The sequence below is a fragment of the Nyctibius grandis genome, chromosome 20 (genome assembly GCF_013368605.1).
Source record: "Nyctibius grandis isolate bNycGra1 chromosome 20, bNycGra1.pri, whole genome shotgun sequence".
In the NCBI taxonomy this organism is placed as follows: Eukaryota; Metazoa; Chordata; class Aves; order Nyctibiiformes; family Nyctibiidae; genus Nyctibius; species Nyctibius grandis.
The window spans coordinates 7,340,001-7,361,973 of record NC_090677.1 but is presented as its reverse complement, the minus strand read 5'-3'; the positions used below and the strand labels follow the sequence as shown (position 1 = coordinate 7,361,973).

Sequence of the window (21,973 nt, the reverse complement as noted above, 5' to 3'; positions counted from 1 at the left end):
CAGCTCCCCATGGCAAAAAGTCCCAAGCCAGTTACCCACTGTTTATTTTTAATGTGGTTCCCACTAGCTTCATTTAATGGCCCCACTGGAAGAGAAGGGGAACAGTTGTTCCCTATGAACTAAGGGTCATTAGCCTTTGGAAGGGGCTGCCCAGGCAGGTGGTGGAGTCACCATCTCTGGAGGGGTTTAAGAAAAGCCTGGACATGGCACTTAGTGCCCTGGTCTAGTTGACATGGTGGTGTCAGGGCAATGGTTGGACTCGATGATCCCAGAGAGCTCTTCCAACCTGATTGATTCTGTGATTCTGTGAACTGTCTCCAAGCCACCCCAACATGGGTAAATATTTCTTATTTCCCCCCTATGCCTTAAGTATCACAAATACATAATACAGAAAACTGAAACAAGGATGCAATGCTAAGGACAAAGAGACGATCCCAAGATAAGCCTGAAGGAAGAAACATAAGAAAGGTTAAGATGAAAATCAAATTACCAATATAAGAGAAGTCGATAAATGTGGTAACTGGGGTAGAAACTTGTGCTAGAAGCAGACAAAGAACACCTCACACACTATTTCAGCTAGATATGCTCATGTCAGCAGGTCCCAATAAAGTTTTCTTTACAGAATCACACAGAATCACAGAATCAATGAGGCTGGAAGAGCCCTCTGGGATCATCGAGTCCAACCATTGCCCTGACACCACCATGGCAACTAGACCAGGGCACTAAGTGCCATGTCCAGGCTTTTCTTAAACCCCTCCAGAGATGGTGACTCCACCACCTCCCTGGGCAGCCCCTTCCAATGGCTAATGACCCTTGCTGAGAAGAAATGCTTTCTAATGTCCAACCTGAACCTCCCCTGGCGAAGCTTGAGGCTGTGTCCTCTTGTCCTATCACTAGTTGCCTGGGAGAAGAGGCCGACTCCCACTGCGCTACAACCTCCCTTCAGGTAGTTGTAGACTGCACTAAGGTCACCTCTGAGCCTCCTCTTCTCCAGGCTAAACAATTTACAGTAGTTAAGAACTGGCCCAAGCCCCAAGGTCTCAGAAATGATTAGCTTCAAGAACTGATGGAGGACAAACGAGGAGCTCAAGAAGGACAAACACAGTACCTGTGCCAAATAAAAGGGCAGTGGGAATTGCAAAATAGCCTGACTGGATATCCAGAGTAGCACAGGAACAAGCCACATGCTTTTTAATTACCAAGGGACAGCAAGATCAGCTAGTGCAGACTTGTGCAGAACAGGCTCTATTTGAACATCTGAATTTCCTTCTTTAACAGCATAACTGCCCTGCTGGGGGCAGTGAAAGATGTGAAACATATGTGAGGGACCTTGTCCTGCGTGCCATTTCCATGTGCAGAATAAGAAAATACGGAGTAGAAGAAACCGCAGAAAGAAAAAATACAACTGGTTGGACATAAACCCAGAGTATCTATCAGGAATTTGCTATTTAATAGAAGGAAAAAGCAGCCTGTAGATATATAGTGTCTTCTCTGGGTCTGCTTTATTCAGTATTTTCACTGAAAAACTAACAATGGAATAAAAGTATACTTCTGAAATTGGGAGATATTAACCTTGGAGAGAGAGCAAACACTTTGGAAGACGTGATCAGAATTAGAAGCTGGAGAAACAGTTAAGAATATGCGTTTGGTGGGGAGAAATCACGAAATGAATAAAAGCAAATAACGAAACAAGTGGCACAACAGAAGCACTGTGGTAAAGCCTCTCGGGTTTGACGTGGATCCCATCTGACCTCTGCCAACGGCAAACGTTCTCATAGAAAAGGAAACTTTCGTTCTGGGATGCATTGGATGTTCTCTCTGCCTCCCACTGGCGTATCTAAACTTTCAAAAGTGGCTTTGGAAAGGGTTAGAGAGGCCAAAAAACAGAAGCAAATGCGTATTTATTAGGGGTAACCATGTCAGCTAAATTAAATGGCTGAGGGCTTTGGTAGCATCCAGTGGAGAAGCAATATGCCATCTAGTGGAGATAAAATGGAGAGAGAGAGCAGGTAATCGGTTGTCTCCAAGGAGACGTTGGTAAAGTTAACTCCTTTGAAAGCAGTGTTACATAAGCAGCAACAAAAAATTCAGGTAGGTGGGGGAACTATTCATTTTCAGACTTCCATTGCTGGCTTTGATGTGAATCAGTTCATGCCACAAAGCCTGGTATCCCACTTAGCCCCTCTAATATCAAACTTTCTTGCTTCATATTATCCCCAAATCTATTCCGTGTGTTCAATACGCCAAAAATCACCTGTTCCATTGTTGCTTCATGAAGTTCATTCAAATTCAAAGTATAAATACCTTCTTCTGTGCCGAAGATAATGTATTGATCTAAAAATTTAAGAGAGATTGATTATTTCACAAGCTCATTACCACCCTGGCAACAGGCAGGTTTAAAAGACAAACCTAAAATAACTTTACCTTTAGTATCTGGATGTATCCATGACGTTGCACAATTAATCTTCAAAGGACAACCATCAAAGACTTTGGAAAAACACGCTCCCATCTGAAAACCACCAAAACTGAAACTTGAAACAAGTTTACAGTATAAAGTGTTTATCTTCTGGCACTTGGCCACTTAGTACACACCTCTACACACCACTGCTCTCTTTTTTTCAGACACAAACTTACTCTAATATGCCTTGATACAGGCATATTATACATTTTTATGTATAATACATACATAAAATGGCCTTGACACATTTTTATTTTCCCCAAAAGCTACAATGCAGCCTTCAAAACCTTTTCATAGACTTCATATACATTAAGAAACATAAAGAGGGATCAGGACGCTATGAAGAATTTTAAGTACCTACTGGCTAAGAACAATATTGAGTGCTTATATGAAGGGAAAACAAGCAGAAATGTTGAAGTAACAACCCCCTCTTGCATCACTACCACCTCTCCCCCTTTCTTTTTACTAAGCAGGGACTGCCACTGGAGATCACAACTCACAGAGCCAGTGAAGGCTCCAACCCTTCCCATCCAGACTGAATGGTGAAAGGAAGTTTTTAAGAAAAGGAAATAAATATTATGGATTCAGTACACGAAAAGTAACTGGCTATGAGATGCAGAAAATCATCCCAGACGAGCTGGTGGTTTATTCTAGCATAAACCTTCTGACACTAGAGAGATGCCACGACAGCAGGCTTCCAATAACTCCTACTGCAAATGAGATTTCTTACCAGCACCTTCGGTGTTGGTGGTAAACCGTTGATCGCTGGCTTCTGTGGGAAGAAAGAAAGATCATAAAATACCTCCCATGCACTGATATAAAACTAGCTAACATGGCAGTGGAACCAGACTGAGAGCCACAATACTTACAGGAAACTCTCTTTTCTCTTTTTTGCGTGGCAGCTGAGGGATCTGTCCAGACCCTTCTGCGTTTTCTTCAGTGAGTTTCAGCATGCCATTCCCATTCCCTGAAAAGAAGCCCAGACACATTTTGTAGCTCACTTGACACAGTGAAATAGAAAATATTTTGTTGTCCTGTTGTCTCTTCTCTCCTGCGTCTAGCAGGAGTGAGGTGAGCTCTGAAACTTCCAGAGACACATCTCAGGTAGCTGAACCCTTCCAAGGACAGCTGGCCACTCTTCTGTGTGCTAAGTTACACGGTAATAAAGGCTTCCCATCATCCAAACAGTCCCTGGGCCAAACACAACTGGGAATAAACCAGTGGCAAGGTCCTTGCAGATGATCCTCCCTGCACATTCGTTGTTTTTATGCTGTTCCTGCAGGAACACAGTAATGGTATTGACTGGCTGAGTGTCCTTGTCTTGGGAAGAACGTTTCCACCACGGGTCATGGCTCTAATAAGAACCAGCACGTGTGGAAAAAGGAAAGCTGCATCTCGTGATCAGCTCGTATTAAAAAAATTATCTACTGAAAATAGCTGACTCTAGAAGTGATTTCCTTTTACAGGATGCGAGTCACCTTTAGGAAATGTGATGCACTTACCTACGTCGCTGTATCTAGCTGTGAGCAATCCAGGGCTGCTGATGCTGCTGGTCATACGAACGGGGGAAGAATCAGCCTGAGGCCCGCAAACAGGGATGCTCTGTCTCCTGTGAGCTGGTGGGGCTCTGTTCTGGGAGTCTGGGAAGTGTTTTATTGTCTGACATTTCTCATCATCCGGGAGGTTTTCCTCAGGATAACTGTTTATTCTTGGCTGCAACAAAAGAAAAAGAGGTGAGGTTACCTGGGAAATGACATCTGGAAGCATAAACTTCAGACAAGTTTAATTCAAGTCAGACTGCTTCTACATTAAAAAAAACCATCAGCCTTTGAAAAAAGACTTTTGACAGCAGAATAATCTCAGAGGTATTCCTTCTCTGATGGAAAATCACATCAGCAGGCAGAATGCTGAACAGGAGGAGTCCCACGCAGCATGTTCTCTTTAGTGGGAAAATACCTACAAGCCACTTTGTCTACAGCAGCAGACAAGGCCAGGAGTGCCCAGGGGTTGAGACTGTACAGGCTGCAAGTCAGCACAAAATATGAAGCTGCATGAAGCCTGCTAGCAAATGGTATTTCACAGAATTTATAACCTACTGAGAGCATCAGATAGAAGTGCTGCAGAGGCTGCACAAGTGGGTTTGCCACCTAAAACTCTGAAAACCCACCATCTCTTACCTTAGGAGGTAGCGGAGGGGGACCTGCTCGCTTTAGTGTTGATCTACAATGAAAAGGTGCAGTTGTTAAACCAACAACATCAGATTTACCTGAGAAGACAGACTGTAAATCAGACGAGCTAGATGCACAGAAAAGACGGATCGCAGCTTGGCATGAACAGGGTTAAACTAGAAGTCCAAGAGTGGGAAAAGAGCACGTTAATCTTGTTAGAAGTGGTGGTTTTTGATAAACTCATGTTCTTTCATAAATGCCAATGTTACAGAGCATTCTGTGGGGAAGGGTATTTGAAATCAGCAAATAAACATACGTTCAGGGACTAGTTCTCTGAAGGTGCCCCCTTCCACTGCTGGAATTTTACTTTTGCGCCTGTTTGTTCTAGAAAATTCTTCCCGACAGTGAAAATACTGCATTTCTGGATCAGCCAGTAGATCATGTCACAGAGCAATGTCCTCCCATAATTTTTCAAAGTTCATTTGAAAACAAGTTTACTGGTCACCTACTCACAGCCACCCCAACTGCAGCCGAACTTCGTGGCAGCCGACCAAGATGTTCACCACCGTTCGGGGCAGTTTGCAGCTTTTGCTCCGGATCAGACAAACTTTTGGGCACCAGAGGAGCTGCACATACCCCACCAGAGCTCTGCAGGAATATCTGCACGTCCTGTCACTACCCAGCATGGCTCATGATTGATGGGTAAATCAACACAAAATCAGCTTTAAAGTATCAGGCACTTCCATATGTACTCTAACCTCCTGAAGGGAGGTTGTAGTGAAGTGGGAGTTGGCCTCTTCTCCTGGGCAACTAGCGCTAGGACAAGAGGACACAGCCTCAAGCTTCACCAGGGGAGGGTCAGGTTGGACATCAGGAAGCATTTCTTCTCAGCAAGGGTCATTAGCCATTGGAAGGGGCTGCCCAGGGAGGTGGTGGAGTCACCATCTCTGGAGGGGTTTAAGAAAAGCCTGGCCATGGCACTTAGTGCCATGGTCTAGTTGCCATGGTGGTGTCAGGGCAATGGTTGGACTCGATGATCCCAGAGGGCTCTTCCAACCTGATTGATTCTGTGATTCTGTAAGATAACCTCAGGAAGGAGAGCAAGGGGAGCAAGCATTGCTTTGCGGACATTCTCCTGACGATCAGATAAACAGTCAAGCGTGGGTTAGACCTTTGAGTGCATCCAGCCCTCCCTCATTTATGCGTGGCAAAGCTGCAGCACTTTAAGGAAAGAGGTTTTGCCAGAACGCTGCTTGCTTTAGCGAGAGCCGCACGGATCAAACACAACTGGACAGGAAGGAGGTCCACTCACTCTTCAACATCTTCGCTCCCGTCACCAAATTTTGTAAGCAGTCCCCTAGGTAAAATGTTTATAAAATTAAGAGCTCTGCTCTAAGGTCGACACGTGCAACTAAGCTGATCAGTGACATCATTTAATTTTGTAACAAGCACCTCCCAGCCCTTTTCAGAACAAAGTATTTCTCTCTTCTTCACTGCATTAAGCCCTTTTTCATTTAGTATGGTCCTTTCCTTCCCCTCACCCCCCAATAATAATTTAAGCTCTCTTCCATACCAGATACCATCAACTCATCTTTCATTTCCCTACCTAGTATTTTAAATTTTGTTGAAATGCCTAATAACAGTACTATACAAAAAAAGAAAGAAAAAAAAAAGATGAGACCAGAGGAAGTTACTGAGAGACAAATGGAGAAAAGCCTTTACAAAGGGAAGTTTCCTCCTTTAGTGTTATATGTTAAAGACACAGACTGTTTCCCATCACAGTGGGAATTCTTGTTTCAAAGCTACCCCAGGGTCAAAAAAGAAATTGTGACTAGAGGATCAAAGCAGCACTGAAAATATCATTCTGAAACAAAAAAAAAAACTGATAAAATTTTGAAAAATGGTGATTTTCAAGCTCTTTTCAAGCTTAAAAAATATTTAAAAATAAAAGTCAAATTGCATGAAATACAAAAAAATCTAAACTGCAAATTTAAACCCATTAATATGCATTCCTTAGTATGCTGGTGTGATGCTGTGAAGTCTAGGCTTCTGCATTTAGCATGTGAGGTGGAAGAGGCAGCTCAGAAGCTTCTGTCTCAGTCTTCAACCAGGGACAGGCTTCTTGGGGTGCAGCAGACACCCCCGTACCCCACCAACTCACACATCCTTCCACGTCCCACAGTGAGGAATGACCACAGGGGTAATGAACAGGAAAACAAAAGCATATTGTACACAAACTAACCCAGCCAAATTTGGATTAATGTAAAATTTCCCTGCAAGTTACTTCTGAAGGGAAAGCAGCAGTTGCCAACAGGAAAAGATAAAAAGTCCAACCATCAACAAAAACTACCTCCATAATACAGAAACTTTATAAAAGATAATTTTAAAATGCTAGAATAAGGATGAGAGAAAAAAGCCAGAAATAAGTTCAATCATCAGGTACGATTCCTCCTTTCCAGCCAAGTAATTCCCGAGTGGAAGACATCAATCACCATTTGCTCTGATAAAAGCCGAAGGGCACGAACAGTGGGACCCCCAGCACACACCCTCCCTGACATCCCTGGCGTTACTCAGAATCGCTGGGACAGAGGAGCTGTGTGTTTCCTGTTTATCTTTTCAAACTGGAAGCTGTTTCCAAGTAAGCAGCACGGATTCACCACCCAGAAACTTGAGGCCTGTCCTCCTTTCAGTACTAAATCTGTATCGATTTAGAGCCCGAGCGATGTTTCCTACGGCTACATTCATTCTGCTTTTAATACAGCCTGGTACAGGCAAACCTAATAAGGCTGCAGAAGCAAATCAATAAACTTAAATCAAATCAATCAACTTAAAAAGACTCAAACACCGGCAGTCCCCGTGACACGGCCAGCTTTCCAGGGGGCTGTCGTGTCAGCTGACGGCTTATGCAAGACTTTATCTGCAAAAAAGCCAAAGAAATCCACCGTCTAATACTCAGTTCCAAATAAAGACGGGAAACAGGCTCTTTTAGCCAAGCAATTATTTCAGCTGAAGTACCAGCTCTCCCTACAGATGTGCATCCCTACAAACCTCCATATTCTTCACTGCAAATTCAAAGATGCCTTTAAAGGCAGAATCCAGTAGTTTGCAGCAAAAGGAAGCCACACACCTAATAAATTCAGTCCTAACTGGGACAGAGTTGTGCTCCCTTACTTCAGACCTGCTTTAACCCAGGGGAAATCAGTTATAGCATGTCTTTACCCAAAACATTTCACCCCAGAACACCACATGTCTGTATTACAGATCACACTCATCGGGCACCCACAGCAGAAGCAGTCGTGCCATCACACTGAACTTGGTAAAACTAAATTCCCAAGAGAATTACCAACCAACTGCAGAAGGAGGACTGCATACTCCTAAAATCTCCTTTAACTTTACGAATATTAAAGTGGATTAGGGCTCATGGTTTCATTTTCCACCATAGCTCAATTTTTCTTTCAGAGTGTATTTTCATATTAAGTCACAGAAATAAAAAATGTTTTTAAACTCTGTACTTACTTGCTGCTTCCACCATCAACAAAAGGATTCCAAGGTGAAGCGAAGTCAGTGCCAGCTGCCACAACCTGAAGAGGCAGAAATTTTCATTTTTTCCCCCCCTATCAAACTGAAGTACCTTATCCACAGCACATGAAGAGGCCTAGGAGATTCCCAAGCCCTGCAGAGTGACACACAAGCAGTAAAATAAAATTCCAGAGTGAAATAATGTTTTACAATCTAATTATGAAGCAACTATTGAAAAACTATCTTCCTCTTCTTAGACTTAAAAGCAGCACCTGGAAACAGTATCACGCCAGTATCAAGTGGCAGTAAGTAACATGAAAGCAAAAATTTATGGCAAAAACTCAAGATTTTCCACTCAGGGCACTTCCAAGACACTCTTCCAGCAAGAGAACGTACCACAGCCACCTCCAAAGTCATCTGAGATGCCATCAGCAGAGGCTGGGAGCGCTCCTGTCGCTAGACACGGCACTGAGGGGACCCCACCGGTAACAACATGTACAGATCTCATCAGTCACGTCTAAAAAAAGATGAACTCGTACCTACCTGGTGAACTGGAGTACAGCTGTAAAAAACAGGAATGGGATTTTTCTGGAGTGCCGAGCACTAATGTCTCCAAATCCAAATTAATGGCAGCTGTTGCTATTCACAACACTTATTAAAAAATGGAGCCCTTGTGTACCCAGGCACATCCTAATCCCAAAGAACGTTAATTAGCCGATCTGCAGTAAACTGCTGAGGGCTGGAACAAACAGCAGCAGCTCACAGGGGGCAAAACCGGCTGCACGCGAGCTGGCGGCCTTCCAAGAAACAAGCAGCAAATAAACCCCGACGATGGGAAGATCAGGGACTCCAATGCAGAACGGCCTCTTCACGTTATCAAATTAATTGGCACATGTTGTTGTTTTCATCTGAGCATGACTTTCCGCACAAAGAATAGAGGGCAATTAATTTTCTTAAAAATGTGGCAATTGGCTGGGGACCAAGACTGGTCTTCTCATGACTTCTATTAGGAATAGTGTGGCCAGCCGGTGTAGGGAAGTGATCGTCCCTCTGTACTCGGCACTGGTGAGGCCGCACCTTGAATCCTGTGTCCAGTTCTGGGCCCCGCACTTCAAGAAAGATGTTGAGGTGTTGGAGCGAGTCCAGAGGAGGGCGACCAAGCTGGTGAAGGGTCTGGAGGGTCTGACCTACGCGGAACAGCTGAGGGAGCTGGGGGTGTTTAGCCTGGAGAAGAGCAGGCTCAGAGGTGACCTTAGTGCAGTCTACAACTACCTGAAGGGAGGTTGTAGTGAAGTGGGAGTCGGCCTCTTCTCCCAGGCAACTAGTGATAGGACAAGAGGACACAGACTCAAGCTTGGCCAGGGGAGGTTCAGGTTGGACATTAGGAAGCATTTCTTCTCAGCAAGGGTCATTAGCCATTGGAAGGGGCTGCCCAGGGAGGTGGTGGAGTCACCATCTCTGGAGGGGTTTAAGAAAAGACTGGACATGGCACTTAGTGCCCTGGTCTAGTTGACATGGTGGTGTCAGGGCAATGGTTGGACTCGATGATCCCAGAGGGCTCTTCCAACCTGATTGATTCTGTGTGACTTTATACTTCAGAGACATATTACTTAGAATGACAACACAATGAAGACACTATGATTTTAATAAATGAAGGAAAAAACCAAACTTGTCTTTACCATTTCATCCCGAGCTTCTGTTTCTTTCCGTAGAGGGGGCTCAAACTGCAGCTTATCAACTACAAAACATTACGTTTTCAAATTTAATACACACAACATTATACTAGTGCCCTTTCAATGCTTACTACAGCGAAACACAGGTTGTAACAGAGCTAAATATTATGTACACAGCACTTAATTTGCTTATAAAACACGACCATCACTTAAATATCAGTGTTACTATCTATATGCTTAAATTTGCAAACATGAAACCCACAAGACAGAAACAGACCAAAAGTAAATATGGTCATTATATGAAAGCACACTAACACGTAACTACGTAACCACATGTTACTTTTAATGCATGTGAAAGAGAAGAAAGAGGGTTTTTAACAGCAAGCTTCCTAAAAGTGTGATGTACGTGATGCAGAGGAGCAGATAGTTTTTACACTACAAAAGACATTTGTTCAAACACGAGAAAGGCTGTTTCTACCCCCAGAATTTCCATTTAGATGCAACTGAGCTGTGTATTAACATTATTTTAAAAGAAAAGAAAAGGTTATATTAAAAGAAAATGCATTAGGTTAACACACACCCTGGGCAGGACAGCTACTGCAATCACAAGCACTTCATCAGGGTCAAGAAAAGGTTTAACTTATGAACTTGAAACAGTGTATAGAAAAACACACAGTTTTTTCTATATTTTCTCATCTATAATGTACTCATGTGAGAAGATGCCCTCCTAATTATCAACTCACTCTCATTTTTGGCTGTTTTATGTTATTAGTGTTTTTGCTGTTTTAAGTAAGGCTGCATGGTCTGACAGGAATCGCAGACGCTGATCATGCAAGATTCCCACACCAACATTACGATGCAGCAATGAGATGGAATGAAACAGCAAAAAACTATGCAGGTTTTAATTTTGGTTTGGGAAAAATATTATTGAAGATTCATGTGTATTGTGCTGTTTCTTCAGGTTTTGTTTCTCAAATATGCCAACAGCGGAAGAGAGCTTCCAGAGTACACAACAGAAGGAATGACACCGACATCCTCCATCAGTAGAAGCAAACCATCACCACAAAAGGGGCAAAGTACATTAGGAACTTACAGTTTATCTCTGATGCTGTTCTTTCTGCCCTAATGTTCCTGTTCGTAGAACGAATCGTATGGCGGATAATGGAGTGAGGCTGCAAGGGTTATAAATGAAAAAGCTGAGGAAAGTCTGTTGGATCTCAACCATCAACCAAACCAACGTGGAGAAAGAGTAGCTGTTGCAGTCACACACTGTCACGTGCACCGCCTTTGCCCTAGCCTTGCACAGGATCCTTCCACACACCCACAGCGTGTGACAAGCACTATGGCAATATTTCCTGGCTTCTCCCACAGGGTAACTCTAAAAATGGAGCTCTAAAAATGTTGGGGCAGTGCCCCTGTCAAGCAAAGCAGGGTATTTAAATGGTAGTTTTACCTAAAGGTAGAAAAGAAAAGATGTTCTCACCTCAAAATCATCATCATCAACTTCACTGTGGTGTATATGGTTGTCAGGATTATTCACTTTGTCCAACAGCTCAACTGCTAAAGATCTTGAAAGACCAGGCTGTCCTACAAAGCTATGCTAGAACCACAGAAAAGAACAAGTTATAATATGCAACTGATATGTTACTTTCATTAATAAATATCCAATATAGAATGCTACTGAATTTTGCCTGCTTTCGGGGGGCTTGAGTATGTCTTTCATGACTCCTTAATCGCTAGACTTTCTAACTCCTCCATAAGAGTGGGAATGCCACACTTTTGGCCAGTTGTTAAGTGGAAATGAAACTTGAGTCAAACAGAGTTACACCCTAACTTCATTTTTTACATGAGTAGTTCAAACAAGTTTAGGAAGGCAGAAACAGATAAGTGAACAACTGCTAAATACATCCATTTTCTATTTGGGTAACAGGCAGAGTCCACATCTACACAGCTACACCTGCGAGGCTGAGACACCCACTTGCAGAAAGGACAGGCTGAAGACTGAGCATGAGGCAAATTTCTGTAATTTTTCCTACCAAAAATCGTATAAAAATCTTGATAGTGAACAAAATCTTGCTACTTCCTACAGCTGACAAATGTCTCTTCCCTTCAGATTTAACCACCCATGTTGTAAGATCAGAGAATGAAAATTGTTCCAGTTTGGTTTCCTATTGATCTGTTGCTCCCTTTGAACCAAGAGATCTGTTATTGATGTCGTTAAATGTTCCAAGTCACTTACAGAAAGCAGTCTGTCTGCTGTCGGTCTCTTCTTTGGATTTTTTGTAAGTGCTATTTTGACAAAATTATGGAATGTTGATGACCTTAAAGAAAAATGAAATTCTATGTTTAATTTTTCAAGAAGATATTTTTGATTTTAACACAGTTACTAAACAGATTACAAAAGGGTGTGTTAATTAGAATGTTGTCCAAGTACCTCAATCTCAGGTTTGAATAATTACATTTCCAAGTTAATAAAATAGGAAAACACCCATTCGATTCATGGAACTTGCATGGAAAATGTACAGAAAATAAACCAAACACATATGGTGCTATTTCAACTTTTTCCAGTTTCAATTGTTATGGGATTAGGTATCAGAGAGACAAATTGTGAATTATGTATGCAATAAACCCTCAAAATCTAGGCAAACCTACAAATTTCACTGCTCTTGGCTAAAGGTAGGAAAATAGAAAGTTCTAGACAGAGACGCAACTTACTCTTTAAAATGCTTTGTTGCTATTTTCAGAACAACTTAAGTCATATAACCTCTTTTTAGATCAGAATTATGACTGGACGTTATGACTGGACCTACAATTTTCCCAGCATTTTCCTCCATGTGTGTTACTGTGCCTCTCTGGGGTCAGCATCAGCCCAAGTCTGCTTGCTTTCAAACCACGTTACAAAACGCAAAGGAAGGTATCACAGGTTAAAGAACCCCTGAAAGGATTAAAAGATTACCTGTCCCATTGACAGTGGCAAATACTCTATAATGGGAATTAAGGGGAAAGAATAAAAATAATTTTTCTTCCTAGAACATACAAAGAGGATCCAAGAAGGGAGATTTCATTTCCCTCTGGATCACTGGCAGGGATAAATTTACACAGGTAGGACTGCCCTGTCCCTTTCTGCCACATCAGAAAATGTTTGCTTGTGGACCTGAACCCTCTTTCATTTGCTTTCAGACATATATAAAAAACAACTAGTTGTTTCATCAGTGAAACTTCCCGTAAGCAAAATCACTTCTCAAGTTCCTGAGTTCAAAACTAGCACACTCTATTTTTCACTGCCTCCCTTCAAAAATGACAACTAGTATTTTCACATAATCTGCAAAATATTGAACAAAGGTGAGGGTTTAACCTACCATTTTGCTTTTTCCTTTAGCTTTGGTGGCTGAAAATTACTTTTTGACATTAAAAACAAAGCCCTAAAGGTAAAGGAAGAATAATGTTATTATATGGTAAAAAAAATAACAAATTTCATTCCAATATCTAAACACTTCAAATTAATACTTCACAATAACAATCATACTGGTGAAACTGGATTATGGTCTCTACTGTTAGAGGACAGACACAGTAAAGCTGTTGATTTTCTTATCTTTAAATAAGATCTTTTTATCACCATGCATAATCCTGTTATGTTCATGAGGCTACAGCTTCTCTAGTGATTTACTACACCTTCATCACAGTTGTTGCTGATGGTACAAAGTTTCAAATTAAAAATTTCAATGATAATTGCAATTGTAAATTTAAGTCTGTAGCTTCAGACTGATGTCGTAAAACCAGACGCAGCTCACGCATAAAGTACATGTTTGATGAAGGCATCCTAGTGTGAGTTTCTGGGCCTGAGCTATGGAGAAGGTTAAACTCTATCTACTGGGATCAAAGGGGATCCTGGAGATGAGCAAGCTCCCCAGCCAGCAGACCTCATCGGGTGAAGATCAAACATGGGCGGTTGAAGCTCCGCAAGTTCGATCGCCGTTATGCCAACCGCCCAGATGTCGCAGAGCTGGTTATATCCACCGTTCTTCTCCACCGCTGCAACTTCTGGGGCCATCCTTCAAAAGCAAAGGCATCGTTCAATGAGAGCACCAGCCGCTTCTGAACAGAGCCCGCACGCGGGAGGCACAAAGCACATCACATAACCCTACAGCAGAAACCCCCTCAAAGAGCCTAAGTCAGGGAAAAGCTTGATGTCCCCCTCCCCTTGATACCAGACGGTTCAGTTTAGCAACAGTTTAGCAAGAGTAGGCCTCACAGTTAGCAATGGTTTAGCAAGAGTAGGCCTCAGAGTTAGCAACCGCTTAGCAAGAGTAGGCCTCAGAGTTAGCAACGGTTTAGCAAGAGTAGGCCTCAGGGTAGGCCCTAAAAGGCCTGCTCTGTGTTACCTTTACACAGAACAAACTTTCCTGTCAATAATTTTCCTTTTAGCTAGAATAATAGAAAATAACACTAGGTTCTGAAGCAAACTACATGTTTTGTAGATAGAGTTTGTTTATGGGATTGATAACAAGGTTCTAGTAAACAATGATTCATGCTGTTTACGCTTAGTCCTAGAAAAACAAAGGTCTCTGCTAATTATATAAGGCCAAAAGACAAAACAAAGCTGTAAAGAACAACTTTGTGATGTCTAAATTAACTTGATTCATAAACTCTTGTGTCAGAGGAGAGATAAGTCCAAAACGATATCTTCTTCTTGAGAACACATGTACTTGGTAAACAAGAAGGCCTCGACCACGCTTGCGCACAGGCACGATTAAAGGGGGATTGGGACCACCAGCGACCCCCAGAGACCACCCAAGACCCCTTCCCCAATTTAGTACGCATGCGTAAAGACATTATGCAATGCATTATATAACGTGTTATGTATAAGGTTTTTTTTAAAATGGGTGGGTTTTTTCTTGGAATTATGTATATAAGGAGCAAGCTTTTGTTCTTAGGTGTGCATGATAGGAGGAGATATCCCCCATGCACCCAGCTGTAAACCAGTGTCGGCTTTCTAAACTATAATTTGGTTTGGAGAGTTTTCTTGGTTACTATTTTTCGGTAACACCCTCACCCAGCATTAGGGGAGCTGAGAAGCACACAGAGGTGACGTGTTTTGCCCGAGGTCATGGGCTGCCCAGCAGCGCTCGGAATAGAACCAGTCTCGTAATTCCTGGTGAAATGCTTTCACGACCAGATAATCTGCCTGCCCTCAGTCCTCCTTCTCCAACAGGATTAAGAGGGCAGCGAACAATTAAAAGCCATTGTCTGGATTAAGCTGTATGTACACGTTCAGTCTGTACCAAGAATACCGCCCTGGGCATCTCAACTGCATCATAGTAATGTCAGAACCCAACAGCAGTTAAATTTGCATATATAATCCAGCTCAAGATTTATAATGATATATTTGCATATCAAATGTTGCCTTGTACAGACATTAATCAGTAGAGATGATTAAAAGACAGTTTAAAATCTGTTTTTCTTCACAATTCTTTCTGCACAGAAATTGAAAAGACATTGTTCAGTTTATTCACTAAAAGTAGAAGAAGCTACTGAGAGACTGAATGACCATTAGGTAGCCAAGAAAAGGGGAGAATGTTCTGCATTAATAAACTTGGGAGAAACAGCAATCCTGCTGTGCAGGTAGCTTGTGTTTTAGCAACAGAGCAGCTACAGTCAGTGCTTCCCAGACTTTTACCCTTGGGGCATTTTACTTGGAAGAAAGAGAATTTATGCAACTGCTATATGTATTTAAAAATGTGTGTGTATTTTAGAATTCTTGGCATAAATACAACCTTAGCTTTGCATGCAATCAGAGTTTATTACCAGTAAGGGGTACCAATAAATGATTTCCTCTTCGCAATGGTGGCTGTTATTTTTGCTGCCACACCGAAGTCAGCTGGAAAAAGAAATTATCACAGACTTAGAAATCTCATTTTAAGACCCCAATTCTACTCTAGGCAGTATCATATTATGAAAGAACAATCACATTTCTCATCCAAATTAAAAATTCATTAAGCTTCAACAGTAAAAGATTAATAATGAGATCAACTAATGCCTCCACTGACATGACTTCAAGTTGAAAAGTTTAGTTTCTACATTCAGCTCACTCATGACCCTGTTCCTCTCCTACCTCTTTTTCCATCTCACAATAAAGCAACCAAGCAACCTCACAAAATTTAGTGGATATTAAATTTAATATTCAAGAGGAAAAATAGCATAATGCTTTGGAAACGGTACTACTTCTGTGTTACTTATGGAGGAACTGCGGGGGGCCATCTGTTCTCATGTCTGGAGAGACTGTCTAGGGGACAATATCCCCTTGCTCCCAGAGCTGCAGACAATCAGGTGGTCTTGCAGAGCCAAAAATCATTTAAGTCCTGTTTTATTTTTATTGCATTTGTAGTATGATAGCTGGAGGGTAATTGTGGGCAAATCTAACTAGTTTAGCAGGCAAAAGGAAGGTATCAGTGCATAACTCAGGTTCAATGCATTTAGTGTAAACTCCCGTGAGTTTCAAGGTTTTACTCTTTTTTTTTTTTTTCCTTTAAAAAGCTGTCCTTTCCTAGCACAGCACTCCTGGGTCACCACCGGGGAGTAAACGTGTTGAACCACACAGCTTTTCTGAAGAGCAGCGATGCAGCTAATGCACAACCTCCTCAATTCCAAGACCGGACACAGTAAGATCACAGAATCAACCAGGTTGGAAGAGCCCTCTGGGATCATCGAGTCCAACCATTGCCCTGACACCACCATGGCAACTAGACCAGGGCACTAAGTGCCATGTCCAGGCTTTTCTTAAACACCTCCAGAGATGGGGACTCCACCACCTCCCTGGGCAGCCCCTTCCAATGGCTAATGACCCTTGCTGAGAAGAAATGCTTCCTAATGTCCAACCTGAACCTCCCCTGGCCAAGCTTGAGGCTGTGTCCTCTTGTCCTAGCGCTGGTTGCCTGGGAGAAGAGGCCGACTCCCACTGCGCTACAACCTCCCTTCAGGTAGTTGTAGACTGCACTAAGGTCACCTCGGAGCCTCCTCTTCTCCAGGCTAAACACCCCCAGCTCCCTCAGCCGTTCCCCATAGGTCAGACCCTCCAGACCCTTCACCAGCTTGGTCGCCCTCCTCTGGACTCGCTCCAACACCTCAACATCTCTCTTGAAGTGCGGGGCCCAGAACTGGACACAGGATTCAAGGTGCGGCCCCACCAGTGCCGAGTACAGAGGGACGATCACTTCCCTAGACCGGCTGGCTACACTATTCCTGATAGAGGCCAGGATGCCATTGGCCTTCTTGGCCACCTGGCATTTCATGCCTTCTCCCAGACGCCTGCTCCCTACTCCTGCAGAGCCCTAACTACACGTAGCCTTTTGCGAAGTGAGGCAGCAGACAGGCAGGTCGGGGTTTTGAAGGCAGCACACTCAGATAACAAGAGATTCAGCTTGTTTGTGTCCCGCTAAATGCAAAACGTCACTGGAGGAAGCCAGTAATACAGATCTCTTCTGAGTTTTCATCTGTAGACCTCAGAGCGCTTGGAAAGGAGGAGAGTTTTCTCTTCTCCACCTGTGGGAAATGCCCAACGTCATATGCTGGCTAGAGGCACAGCCAGGATCAGACCCCACATTTCCACAGGCTGCCAGGCTCAGGAGATGCTGTCTCACACACTGGATCCTTGCAGGCTCTGAGGGAGAACTGCCATTCTGGCTAGGAACAAACATGTTGATATCCAGGTAGCCTTAACCTGGCAAATTCCAGGAAACCTGGAAGGCTTCAAGGCTTGGTGGTTGGAAAAAGAAATTATCTAACTTCTTGATAGAATGCAAAACTTCTCATCTCATACGTACACGAGCCCACGGATATGCACTTTCTATCATCAGCTATTGCCCCAAATAAGAGTAAGAACATCCCACAGTGCAACACCAAAAGGTTCATGCCACTGAGAACAGTATCTAGTAAAGCTGCACCAATCCAGGAGATCTGCTGTATTACAGTTTATCACCTGTAGCAAGCTCAATCTTTGCTGTGCGTGTGCTATTCAACACAAAACAAAGCCTTACAAAAGCTGAATATTCTTCTTGGGAGGCATGGTCTCTACATTCTGGTTATTTTTTTGTTTTAATGGAATGATAAAAGTAAAAGGCAACTTGCTAAATCAAAGTATCCCAGCTGGTACTTGATCAAATTAAAACATTTCCATTTGCTTTCTGTCTTATTATTAAATTCAGGCAACTTACCTAATTTGACATCTCCATGGTCTGTTAGTAGAATGTTTGCACCCTAAAACATAATAAATAGAAAGTTAAAATGCTTTATCAGGAATATTTTTCTGCACTAGAAAAGTTTAAGATAAATTGGTCAAAGTTCCAAGTTACCTTTATATCTCTATGCATTTTGCCCTTCATATGCAAATAAGCAAGACCCTGGAAATGAGAGAGACACAAGACGTCATTTTGCCATTTGTTAACACACTACAAAGCCAGTCCCATTTAATAAATTTAAATTACTCCATATATTTTATTTGAAAGCGGAGAAATTTGAGATATGCAGATAAGAGGTACGCTGGATTCTGTTCCTCATCTCTCCCAGCTCCAGCCAATACATGTGAAGACTCGTTTAAACCAGCCATGGTGTAACATTTCACAGAGGTGTGTGTGTATTTTCAAAACAAACCTCAAGACACATCACCTTTTCCCTTTACTAAAATTAACTACATTTTTGAAGTCCTGAAGGTTTCAACAAGCAGGTGTTCAGCCCTTAAGCTGCCCTTCCAGCAGTACGAGTCCCTGCAGTAAGAAGAGATGAGGAACAGAACTGCCAAGCAGATCAGCTCACGGGTCTACACCCCTGCCTCCAGCAGTGACCAGTTCAGCCACCACTTCAGGGAAAGGTGTGCACCACCGTGATTCTCTCACGTTATTATTCATGCATACATGATTCTCTCACATAATTATTCATGGCTATGATGAGTGGGGAAAGAAAAGTTCCTTTAAGAAACAAGCTGCCTGCATCATCTTATTTCTACAGCTACTAGCAATCACAAAATGAAAGAGAATTTCAGTCGTCTGGTTGCAGTATTTTTCCTAAATGAATTATTAGGATTTACTGCCATGGATCAAGCAGGCAGTTTAACACATGCCTTTTCTTTTTGTCTCCATTACTCAGCTACTTACACTTGCTTATGAGGTATTAGCTGTTTTCTGCAACAAGATTCAAAAATTTGCCCTAAACAACTGTTGCACCGAATGACTGTGTTAGAACAATGAATGAAACCAGCCCAGACAGCACCGCGGTCCCAGCCTGCGAAGACCTGTCTTGTACAGCCTCCCTGAAACCAACAGGCTCACCGAAGAAACAGGAGCAGGACCGAGGTTCAGTATTTTGGTCCTGCAGTGAGATCCACAGGGATGTCTGCTCTTGGGTAAACTCCTTTGCAAATCACAGCACAGCAGCAGCACTGCACCGACAATGATGGTAAGCAAATATTTGCCCTACATTACTGGAGTTCCTTGCTAATTTTTATTTACAATATTGAAACTAACAGATTAACCCTGGTCAATTGGTTTTGGCTAGATTCCCAATGCTTACAAAAGTAAGTGATGGTAGTGCAGTGCTTTCTGAAATCATCTTCTGTATCTGCTTTCTATACAAACACTTCATCATACACCTGCAGAAGTACAGTACCTGTAAAGTCTCTCTGCATACATATGCGATTTGTAACTCTGACAGAGGTCCTGTTACTGAAAACACAGATTAAAAAGTGTGTAAGTCTACAATATACAACACAAATAACATTGTGAAGCAGCCAAAAAGCGCCATCTCTATGCAGAAGTTAAAAGAATGATTTTACATGAACCGTATTTTACACTGAGCTGAAAAGAGGGGTTTGTTTGCTTGTTTTACAGAAAGGCTTTCTGTAAAAACAACAGCACAATAACAGAAGACAATACCCACAGCGAGAAGAAAACCTGCTTTTAGAGAAATCTAATTATCATTTTACAAGTGACTTCGTAGTAATGTAATATCCTGTATTCTGAGGAAGGTAAAAAACAATAAAAGTGACTTTTACTAATTTTTTAATATTAGAAATAGCAATGTTCTATACTAGGGGCCTATGAGACTTTGATTTTTTTTAAAGCTATTTGTACTAACTGGCTGCAAAATCAAGCAGAAAGAGCTCTGCTATTCAAAAACTCCATGTTATCATTTAAAGGCAGAACAAGTCCCCAGATTGCTTTTCCAACAACTCCAATAAATCAACTCTAGATGAAACCTCAGAGGGGAAAATAATAATAAAAAAGCGGTAGAGTATTGCACAGGAGCAAGAATAACAAGTCATCTCTACCCTTTAAAGATCACACGTAGAGAGATTCCCCAGCGAAAACTGCTTCCTCACCCCACGTACAGTCTCCGTATCCAATTAGTGGATATGGATATCCAATTAGTAACTGCAGCTACTGAAGAGCTCTCTCCACTGGACTAACTCAAGCACTTTGGGTCAGTCCCCTAAGCATCGTGGAGAAAAATAAAGTGTGATGATTAAAAAACAAAGCATGTTCTGCCCTAGAATGACAAGGTATGAGCCCAAAATGATGGTCACCATATTTGAGAAGTGCTCTCAATAAAATCTGTTGGCTGTAGCTAAAAAACACTGCTCGTGCCCTAAGAAAAAACACATGCAGTACCAACCGTTCCCCATTAGTTTGCTTATTATTTATTTTTCTTCTTTGCAGAAAGCTTTCAAAAGGTACAAATGTTAAAATAAGTTTCAAAGTACCGTGGTAAATGTCTTGGAGGGATCCCCCACCGCAGTACTCCATGCATATCCACAGCTTCTCACGGCTAGCAAAAGAAAGTTAAAACACAGGCGTCAGAAGCTGATTGATCTGTATACAGAACAGAGTTAATAATGATTATTTAAAGTATTTTCTAGTGGTCTTGATCACTCTTTGTTAAAAATACACATCTGACACATGACTAGCAGTTACATGTTATTAATAATCTCTGTGTAAATTCTCACCTATCAAAATGAAAATTTTATGCCAAAGTCACTGAGAAGTCTTTAAACTTTATCAGACCTAAAAGGTGTTGTTTTATCTGTGGCCTCCTAACTGCAATAAAGAACGTGCAGAAGAAACCCCTGAGGTTTATCTGCTATCAGCAAGATTACATTAGATAACACTGAAACTGCAAGTTTAGTGTGTTAAATTGAAATTACCTAATTTATCTCTAAACAACTCCTCATGATCTCCAAAAGGGGTACTGGGGATTTTGAAATTTAGCTGTTTTGTCCCAGGTAAAGTCCATTTGGGCTGTACACATTACTTCAAAAATGTAGCCCTCCAAGCAATCTAAAGATGAAGCCTCATAAAAAAGCCCAACCAGGCAAAGTGGTGATATATATTCCCCTAAAGCCAACTGATAAATGGCAGAGTTCCACCGAAATGGAAACTATTCCCCAGCTTTCTGTAGAACATTTAACATGTGCACTTGAAGATGCAGCCAGCTGGCATCACCTTCTTTCTGCCTCTCAGTACGTCGCATCTGTTACACCAGAATTATGAAAAATGTTCTTACCAGCAGCTCAGATTCAGTGTTTTGCTCTTACAACTCACTGGCTATACTGCCACAGCACACAAGACTGCCGTTAAATAAAATACCTAAAAGCCATTCTGCTCTAGGTAAATAATGAGCTTGTTTTATGTTAGAACTGATAAACATTTAAGATCTGCCCCGCAAGTGAGTAGGGTTGGATATGTTGCAAGAGGCTCTAGGGGAAAAGTTTCTTTCTGTTCCTAGTGATAAAAATATTCCAGCCTTTTGGCCAGCAAAGAAAACAAAGTATTAGTCACTTTTCTTTTTTTTTCTTTTTTAAAGCCAACTGAGAAGCAAAGGGAATTCAACCTAGAGAAGAACACTGAGAGGATATAAGTACTAAACCAGACTGAGCGTTGTCTTAGGAAAGAACCAGAAGAAACGCAGGTATAAAAAGTGGGGTTTACCTGAGATAGCTCCCAAAATAGGCGACTATGTTGCAATGTTTGCATTCTTTAACCATATATATTTCTTGCTGTATCAATGAAAAGTCGTCTCCTGAAAAACAGGAAGCAGCCACAGTTACATCACACACAACTGAGCATTCAAAGAGATCTGAAGGTCTGCACATAACTCATAAAAACAAG

At 42.0% G+C, this 21,973-nt stretch overlaps 1 protein-coding gene across 1 annotated transcript in view; it reads right to left on the bottom strand.

Annotated features, from left to right (window-relative positions):
• The window catches only part of MAP4K5 (mitogen-activated protein kinase kinase kinase kinase 5), a 74,947-nt gene that overhangs the window by 14,260 nt on the left and 38,714 nt on the right, over window positions 1-21,973 (bottom strand). The window contains exons 4-23 of the mRNA XM_068416569.1: window positions 21,794-21,884; window positions 20,569-20,633; window positions 19,476-19,531; window positions 18,167-18,214; window positions 18,029-18,071; window positions 15,624-15,696; window positions 13,739-13,870; window positions 13,178-13,240; window positions 12,058-12,139; window positions 11,302-11,418; window positions 10,912-10,990; window positions 9,825-9,883; window positions 8,143-8,207; window positions 5,939-5,983; window positions 4,636-4,678; window positions 3,961-4,171; window positions 3,328-3,425; window positions 3,189-3,230; window positions 2,425-2,509; window positions 2,255-2,334 (exon numbers count right to left, since the gene is read on the bottom strand). Coding sequence (XP_068272670.1) covers window positions 2,255-2,334; window positions 2,425-2,509; window positions 3,189-3,230; window positions 3,328-3,425; window positions 3,961-4,171; window positions 4,636-4,678; window positions 5,939-5,983; window positions 8,143-8,207; window positions 9,825-9,883; window positions 10,912-10,990; window positions 11,302-11,418; window positions 12,058-12,139; window positions 13,178-13,240; window positions 13,739-13,870; window positions 15,624-15,696; window positions 18,029-18,071; window positions 18,167-18,214; window positions 19,476-19,531; window positions 20,569-20,633; window positions 21,794-21,884 — 1,577 coding nt within the window. The remainder of the gene's footprint in view (window positions 1-2,254; window positions 2,335-2,424; window positions 2,510-3,188; window positions 3,231-3,327; window positions 3,426-3,960; window positions 4,172-4,635; window positions 4,679-5,938; window positions 5,984-8,142; window positions 8,208-9,824; window positions 9,884-10,911; window positions 10,991-11,301; window positions 11,419-12,057; window positions 12,140-13,177; window positions 13,241-13,738; window positions 13,871-15,623; window positions 15,697-18,028; window positions 18,072-18,166; window positions 18,215-19,475; window positions 19,532-20,568; window positions 20,634-21,793; window positions 21,885-21,973) is intronic.